General features: G+C 42.2%; 1 protein-coding gene across 1 annotated transcript; it reads left to right on the forward strand.

Moving 5' to 3' along the window:
- Window positions 1-6,562: 6,562 nt before the first annotated feature.
- Window positions 6,563-9,166, forward strand: LOC127301379 (proteasome subunit alpha type-6). The gene is made up of 9 exons (XM_051331606.2): window positions 6,563-6,739; window positions 6,891-6,985; window positions 7,132-7,213; window positions 7,862-7,958; window positions 8,089-8,147; window positions 8,279-8,361; window positions 8,480-8,575; window positions 8,748-8,807; window positions 8,904-9,166. The coding sequence occupies exons 1-9, from the start codon at window positions 6,664-6,666 to the stop codon at window positions 8,994-8,996; spliced, it is 741 nt and encodes a 246-aa protein (XP_051187566.1). The 5' UTR covers window positions 6,563-6,663; the 3' UTR covers window positions 8,997-9,166.
- Window positions 9,167-9,389: the final 223 nt, after the last annotated feature.

Genomic DNA, 9,389 nt, shown 5'->3' on the forward strand with positions numbered 1-9,389 from the left:
CATAGCAATACCTGCACATTTGAATAACCCGCATAATTCATGTAAAAACAGTAAATGATCACCAGGATGGACAGTTCCATCCCCTTCATAGCGGTTATCCACAACACGTTCAATAATTTTCATAGGTATTTTGTATGGAACCTCTTTCTCACCTGGCGCCTCATCCACTACCTTTGCAGTAGTAGTAGATTTTCCAAATAGAAATTCAAGAGAAGATCTCTCCATAATGAATTATAGCAGCAGGCAGAAATAAAATCAGCACGTACAGTAAAGGTTTTCCTTACCAATAGCGCTTCACTCCCCGGCAACAGCGCCAGAAAATAGTCTTGATGACCCACAAGTATATGGGGTGTATCGTAGTACTTTCAATAAATAAGAGTGTCGAACCCAACGAGGAGCAGAAGGTGTTGACAAGCAGTTTCGATGAAGGATTCACTATAAATGCTCACAGACAAGTGTTCAGGGGGTTTTTATATAGCAGATGAATAAAGTACAAGTAAGTAAAATGCGAGAGTAATAATTGCAGCGAGTGGCCCAATCCTTTTTAGCACAAAGGACAAGCCGGTTTGTTTACTTATAATGACCAAACGTTCTTGAGGACACACGGGAATTAGGACTAATACATACTTGTGATTATACCCTTTGCAAGCATCCGCAAATACAAGAAAGTAATTAAGATAAATCTAACCACAGCCTTAAACTCTGAGATCCTGCTATCCCTCCTGCATCGATATACCAACGGGGGTTTAGGTTTCTGTCACTCCGGCAACCCCGCAATTAGCAAACGAATACAAGATGTATTCCCCTAGGCCCATAAAGGTGAAGTATCATGTAGTCGACGTTCACATGACACCACTAGAAGAATAACACCACAACTTAAATATCATAACATTGAATATTACACAACATAATTCACTACTAACATTTAGACTTCACCCATGTCCTCAAGAACTAAACGAACTACTCACGAGACATCATATGGAACATGATCAGAGATGATATGATGATGAATAACAATCTGAACATAAACATTGGTTCAATGGTTTCACTCAATAGCATCAATAACAAGGAGTAATCAATACCAGGAGAGTTTCCCCTATCAAACAATCAAGATTCAACCCTAGATGTTACAACGGTGACGAGGTGCAGCGGTGGAGATGGCTGTGATGATGATGGAGATGATGGTGATGATGATCCCAATGATGTCCAGCTCGATGACGGTGACGATGGCGTCGATTTCCCCCTCCGGGAGGGAATTTCTCCGGCGGATTTCAGCCTGCCGGAGAGCTCTTTTCTCTCTGGTGTTTTCCGCCCCGCAGAGGCGGCTGTGACTCTTCGCGACTATCCTCTGGAGCTTAGGTTTTCGGGACGAAGAAGTACGCGAAGGAGAGGAGGACAGAGGGGGCTGTGGGCCCCCTCCCCACAAGGCGGCGCGGCCAGGCCTGGGCCCGCACCGGCCTATGGGGGGGGGCCCATGGCGGCCCTCCTCGGCTCTTTCTTCTGGCTGTCTCCGTCTTCTGGAAAAATAAGATTTTCCGTATAATTTCCGTCAATTGCTGATCTTCCGAAATATTGCATTCTGACGGTGCTTTTTCCAGCAGAACCCTGACTCCGGTGCGCGATTCTCCAATAATCATGAAACATGCAAAATAGATGAAATAACATAAGTATCATCTCTAAATATGAAATATATCAATGAATAACAGTAAATTATGATATAAAATAGTGATGCAAAATGGACGTATCACTCCCCGGCAACGGCGCCAGAAAATAGCTTTATGTCTACGCACGCTTCTATTCCTGTAGACAGTGTTGGGCCTCCAAGAGCAGAGGTTTGTAGAACAGCAACAAGTTTCCCTTAAGTGAATCACCCAAGGTTTATCGAACTCAGGGAGGTAGAGGTCAGAGATATCCCTTTCAAGCAACCCTGCAATTAAGATACAAGAAGTCTCTTGTGTCCCCAACACACCTAATACACTTGTTAGATGTATAGATGCACTAGTTCGGCGAAGAGATAGTGAAATACAAGTAATATGGATGATTATAAGTAGTAATTGCAATCTGAAATAAAGATGGCAGCAAGCGAACATGTAGCAGAACTTGTTGGAAACGGTGTTTCAATGCTTAGAAACAAGGCCTAGGGATCATACTTTCACTAGTGGACACTCTCAACAATGATCACATAATTGAATAAATAAATGCTACTCTCAAACACTCTCTTGTTGGATAACAAACACCATTCATTGTGTAGGGCTGCAAAGCACACCTCAAGCCGGAGTAAACGAGCTCCACAACTTCATAAAGGAATCACACACGATGCGCACACTGTCACCATCACACCGTGGAGATGAACTCCGGAGTTCATATTAAAGTAACCTCTAGAGTGCATAATAGACAAGAGTAACATCTACATATTCAACTAGATCACAAAGCTCATGATCACATAAAGATCACACTATGGGAGAGAGAGATGAACCACATAGCTATCGGTAGAGCCCTCAGCCTCGGGGGAGAACTACTCCCTCCTCATCATGGGAGACAGCAACGGCGAAGAAGATGGCGATGGAGTCGATGGAGATGGATTCCGGGGGCACTTCCCCGTCCCGGCGGTGTGCCGGAATAGAGACTTCTGTCCCCCGAACTTGGCTTCGCGATGGCGGTGGCTACGTAACTTTTCGTGGAGGAAGACCGATTATTTTAGGGTTTTCGTGACTGGGAGAATATATAGGCGAAGAGGCAGCGTCGGGGGAGCCAGGAGGCTCCCTCCCCACATCTGGGCACGGCAGGGGGCCAGGCCGCGCCGCCCTATGGGGTGGGCCCCCTGCTGGCCGCCTCCGACTCTTCTTCGATGTTCTGGAATCCTCCGTGGAAAATAGGGCCGTGGGATTTTGTTTCGTCCAATTCCGAGAATATTTCCTGTGTAGGATTTCTGAAACCAAAAACAGCAGAAAACAGGAACTGGCGCTTCGGCATCTTGTTAATAGGTTAGTACCGGAAAATGCATCAAAATGATATAAAGTATGAATAAAATATGTAGGTATTGTCATAAAACTAGCATAGAACATAAGAAATTATAGATACGTTGGAGACGTATCAGTATCCTTCATTAAACGGTTTACGAACTACATCCAAAAAAGTTGAATGTGGTAATTTTAAAAATTGATTTTGACAAAGTCTATGATAAGGTTAAGTGGTTATTCCTTCAGCAGACTCTCATAATGAAAGTATTTTCTGATGAGTGGTGTGCTTTAATCCATAGCTTCATTTTAGGAGGAAGTGTTGCCATTAAAGTTAATGATGACATTGGAAAAAAATTCAAACCAAGAAGGGGCTTAGGCAAGATGACCCATTATCGCCAATGCTATTTAATATAGTGGATGATATGCTCACCGTCATGATTGAACGCGCAAAGTATGATGACCAAATTAAAGGTGTGATTCCTTATCTGGTTGATGGTGGTTTGTCTATTCCTCAATATGCCAATGACACAATTCTCTTTATGGAACATGACATCGAAAAGGTAAGAAACATAAAGTTAATTTTGTCAACGTTCGAGCAATTATTAGGATTAAATACTAACTTCCATAAGAGCGAGTTATTCTGTTTTGGCGAGGCTCAAGACGATGTTCCCTGTATGCTGAATTATTTGGTTGCGGGCAAGGCCAGATTCCTGTTAAGTATTTGGGTATTCTAATTCATTATCGTTGGCTTAAAAATGCTTAATGGAAACTTGTGGAGGAGCGACTGCAAATTAGATTATCTAGCTGAAAGGTAAATTATTATCCTTGGGAGAAAAAATGGTCCTCATTAATTCAGTACCAAGTAATATGGTACTGTATATGATTTTGTTTTTCCAACTTCCAAAAGGAGTATTAAAATGATTGGACTATTTCCGATCAAGTTCTTTTGGCAAGGTGATAGTGAGAAAGGAAATATCGATTGGCTAAGTGGAGTGTGATTTGCCGCCCCAAAGACCAAGGAGGACTTGGGATTCAAGACTTTGAGGTAAAGAAGAGGGCCCTTCTTGGTCAATTTCTTTTTAAGCTTCTTGTTGTATAAGGGGTTTGGCAAAGTCTCCTTAGGAGAAAGTACATTGGCTCACGTGTGTTGTCTCAGGTTGTTTAGAAATCTGGTGACTCACATTTTCGGGATGGTCTTATGGCGACGAAGAAGTTCTTCTTTCCATATTGGTCTTTATCCATTAGGTATGGATTGGAAATTAGGTTCTGGGAGGATAAATGGCTAGCAAATGCCACACTCCAAGAACAATATCCAATATTGTGCACCACAAAAGTGATATGATCGCTAAGGTGATAGAAACTTCCTCACCAGATGTATCGTTCAGAAGAAGTCTCGTTGGTCCTAGACAAGCATCTTGAAATGATTTGTTACATGTAGTTGTCAGAATCATGATTCTACTATGCGATTCTACGACTTTACGATCTAAATTGAGTGGAATGATTCAACGATTATGCTGAGTAGAATCTAAGATTTACGATTTTGAAACTTAAGATCCTACGATTTGTGATCCTACCATAAAGGTTCCAATTCGATTCAGAATCACGATTCTTGTAACTTTACATCGTCTGGATTCGATCCCATTTGACACAGGGATCTGATGAATTTTGATGGAATCTCAATGAGAGTGGTAAATTCTCGGTGGATTCTATGTATAAGGATTTAATCCAACATGATGTATCAGTTGATAATAATAGTAAAATTTGGAATATGAAGATCCCGATTAAAACGAATGTCTTTGCGTGGTATCTTCGTCGAGGGATAATTCTTACCAAAGATAACCTTGCAAAACACAATTAGCATGTAAGTAAAATGTGTTGCTTTTGTCATCTGGACCAAACTGTGAAATACTTATTCTTCTAGTGTCATTTGCTAGATCTATATGGTCAACCATCCAGATAGGTTCTACCTTGTACTCTCCACGAAGCGTTGCATATATATTCGGCAATTGGCTTAATGGTGTGGATCCTATGTTTAAGCTAATTATTAGGATGAGGGCGATTGGCATTATTATGTCGCTTTGGATATGTAGAAATGACAAAGTTTTTAGCGATAATAATGCTTCTCTTATGCAGGTCATCTACCAGTGCACATCTACGCTCCGGTTTTGGTCGTATCTACAGTGTCTACACGGTTAGAGGCGCGAGAGGGATACTTTTACCCTACATCGATGGCAGCATAATCTATAATGGTGTTTCATCTCCGTAGGCGCTCTCATAGTTCGGCCATGATTACTTGTCGAGAGCCTTAAGTTATTTTTTTTATTGTATTTCGTTAATTGAATCGGTGTATGCATCTAAGTTATGCAAAAGCTGGGTGTAATAGTAAAACCTGTTAAGTAATGAAGTGACCTTTATCGAAAAAGATCGAGTCTCATACAATGTTGTGTTCAAGATCTATCTGACAATGCATTTCTATTTGGAACAAAGTTCGTCCCCCTTCCCTCCTAAGTTTTTCACTTGGCTCATATTTTTCACGTAAAAATCACGTATACATCTGGATATTTTATGTTTGCGTGGAAAATTTGGGACAAAGGAACTTTTTTGTGGCTATATGAAAAGACAGTTTTCGTCAACATGACTATTCAGAGACACCTTTTGTATTTCCTACGAGTGCCATAGGAATATTTTTTTTACTACAACTTTGTGCAAATGTAGGAATATACAAGCAATATGGTGAAGAAAGGTACCATCCATACCAATCTCCGAAAATGATCAAGGATGAGTTACATATGCTTGACATAGATGGAAAGAAAGCAAAGGTAGTTCCTAGTGAGATGTGGCGACCACCGGATCATGGATCCACTAATTGTTGAAGTTTTAACTCTAGAGAATGGAGTTATCTTTGCTAATTCAGATGCCTTTCTCATGTGTTAATGGGGATGTATAGCGTAGATGTTGTTAACTTTTGGACCTTCAGTCATGGTGATCGTTTTATTGTGGTGCTTATCTTGGGGAGTTAGTTTCTGATTTGGGGCATGTTCGGTTTGAAGGGGATTAACGTAGATGTGGAGGTATTGACAAGGAATTGAACTGTATTCCCCGCCATTCCATATTAATCCCTGCCAGTTGGAGTCTAACCGAACGCAGCTTTATAATCTTTTCTTATTTAGCATGTAGGATGTTCAGCTAATAATTCGGTTTATTTGTATGCTAAGCATGCTTTTACACTAGAGCTGACTAGTAGTTGGTTCGATGAGAACTCATACTTCATTGTAAGTGTACCGGGAACCTAGTTCATCAAAGAAAACCTGAAATTCTACACACAGAAAAAAATGATATACATGCAATTTTTTTCAGAATTTAACATTTTACAATATGTTTTAGGTTTTTTTTAATAGATGCATCTCCTAGTCTCCTACAGCTATTTTTATCGAAAAAAGCTACGAGGCAGAACACGAGTTCACTTCCTCGGTTATAGACCCCGACATATACAAGGGCCCACTGTCAGGGCCCGGTTCGGTCTCAGACCAGAAAACCTGACGAGCCCGGGCCGAACCGGAACGGGCCATCTTCTTGCGGCATAAGCCATTGCCAATAAGACGGAGCCGCGCCGTCCCAAGGTCACACAACACAAACTCCCGTTCGCCCACCAGAGAGAGCAAGCTCAAGCTCCAGCTCCGGCGAGATCTCCGGCGACTTCGAGATGAGCCGCGGATCCGGTGCGGGCTACGACCGCCACATCACCATCTTCTCCCCCGAAGGCAGACTCTATCAAGTCGGTGCGTGCAATCTTTCCCCCCTCCCAAAACCCTAGCTCTTTCCCCCCTTCGTCCAATAGATCTGGGGAGCCTCCCGTCCCCGCGCGCGCAATCGCCCGCCTTTCGGTTCGAGGTTGTCTGATCCGTGCGTATCGTGTGGTGGTGTGAGCAGAGTACGCGTTCAAGGCGGTCAAGTCGTCGGGGGTCACCTCGATCGGCGTGCGCGGCAAGGACTCCGTCTGCGTCGTGACCCAGAAGAAAGTGCCGGTGAGTCACCCGCCGCCGCTTGCCCCTGTCGATCCCAGCTGGCGGCGCAGATTTGTGTGCCTTTTAGGGTCCGATTCGTTGTTCGCCCGGCCTCAGATTACCGAAAGACTGAATTTTTGTCCACTGTTATGTCGTTCTGATTGCAGGATAAGCTGCTAGACGACACGAGCATCACACACCTGTTCCCAATTACCAAGTACACCGGTTTGCTTGCAACCGGCCTCACAGGTTTGTTCACTCTTCTTTGTTGTATTACTATGCTCTGAGTGTTACTCAAGTGTATTACTGGTACGAAGCAGTAGGATTTCGTGGCCGATGATGGCATGCTCTGGGATTCTGTCTTGGATTGTATAGCAATGTGGATTTGTGAGAGCTTATATATATAGTTAAATTAAATGTTGGACCATTTTACGATTGCCATGATAGGTTAAACCAGTTTTAATTCGTGCAGGATTGAGACATGTTTTACTTTAAGAACTTATCCATCTCTTCTTGATTTCTATTGTGTAACAGTGATAGTTTAGGTTAGTCTTCATTCAGAAATTCCTGGATGTTACTCAAGAGCTAATAATCAAATATGCAATGGAGGCTTTGCTAGTTTTTACATGAGACACTGGATAGTAGTATATTGGCGTGTCTGTTTATTCCACCCTTAATCAGACAATAGATAACACTGCACTTTTTCTAGAGAAAAATAGGAAAAAATTGCACTCAGGGAACCATACTAAACTAAGCACTCTTTAAAATGCTGTGTGTTTCCCTTATATCCTCATCAAGTCACCCATTACCTTTTCATTCATGTTTGGTGATAAAGTTGGGTTTTTGCTCTTGCCTTCTGCTATTTAGTGATGTTGAATGTAATATTCTGTTTCCCAGCTGATGCAAGGTCCTTGGTCTCCCAAGCAAGAAACGAAGCAGCTGAGTTTCGTAAAAAGTGGGGCTATGAGATGCCTGTCGATGTATTAGCAAAATGGTATCATGCCTTATCCTCATAAAGTTCCTTCTGTGTACATTGTGGTTGTTTATTTATATAATATGATATGTGCTTTAGTTCATATAACAAAGTGGTAGCTATAACATTGCATATCTGATTAATGTTTCAGGATAGCAGACAAAGCGCAAATATACACGCAGCATGCGTACATGAGACCCCTTGGTGTAGGTTAGTACCGTTGTATTACATCTATTTATATGTTGAGTTTTTGTTACTCTTCCATGATGTTCTGGTGTAAAATCAATTAGTGTTAAGGCATATTGCCCACCATATTAATTTTCTTTGGCTATATTCTTCAGTTGCTATGGTCTTGGGCTATGACGAAGAGAAAAATGCTCAACTCTTCAAGTGTGACCCTGCAGGTCACTTCTTTGGACACAAGGTATAGAGTAATTTTCTGCAACACATTATATCATCTCTACTCAAATTCTATATCAACCGAATGCTTAGTTTATTCTTTCCTCAGTCTGTCCCAACAAACTACTGACAACATTTTTCAGGCAACTAGTGCCGGACTTAAGGAGCAGGAAGCAATAAATTTTCTGGAGAAGAAAATGAAGGATAGCCCGCAGTTCACATATGACGAAACTGTTCAGGTAAATTTTCCATCAGGCACACAAAAGACTCCGAACTGGGGCGTACTTATATTACTGAAGCTTATATATTTTTTTTAGCTCGAAGAGATGTCTTGTGTTTTTTCTTTGGTTCATGGTCATGTAGAAGCAGATTTTCTTACTCTCCACTAACTGTGTATCCTATGTTTGCCAGATTGCGATTTCTGCGCTGCAGTCAGTTCTGCAGGAAGATTTCAAGGCTACCGAGATTGAGGTATTACTGTCGTTTCTAGATAAATACACAAGTGTTTTCCCAAGTTTTTTTTAACTTTGTCTCTGTGATGTCGCTTACGTTAATACCTTCTTGCAGGTTGGTGTTGTGAGGAAGGAAGATCGTGTTTTCAGAGCACTAAAGACTGAGGAGATCGATCAGCACCTAACGGCCATAAGTGAACGCGACTGAGCGGCCATGGAATTCACTGGGCTGTAGTGCTTTGGCACTGGACTGTTATTTTGTTTCATAGCCAGCCAAGAAACATTCGCATGTGTAGCAACAAGAAACAGGCATCCTCTTGCCGTGTATTAGCTGGATCTATCTTTCTGCGTGGTTTAATTTGCTATGATTTGATTTGATGTTGCTGGCAGTTGCATATTTGAGCCAAACGATTCTGCTGCTCTCGTGATCATTAGCCTGTCGGTTGGTCTCATTGCTCGGCCAAGTAAACAGAAGGAACTCTAGGACTCTCGTGGCATGATCACGCATTAGGGCATCTCCAATGCTGTACCGGCCCCTTCGCGAAGGGTGTTGAATGGGCGTGCCGGTTCTTCGTGCCACGTTGGATGGCCGGTGACATCA

Source organism: Lolium perenne, chromosome 4, assembly GCF_019359855.2.
Source record: "Lolium perenne isolate Kyuss_39 chromosome 4, Kyuss_2.0, whole genome shotgun sequence".
Taxonomy (NCBI): Eukaryota; Viridiplantae; Streptophyta; class Magnoliopsida; order Poales; family Poaceae; genus Lolium; species Lolium perenne.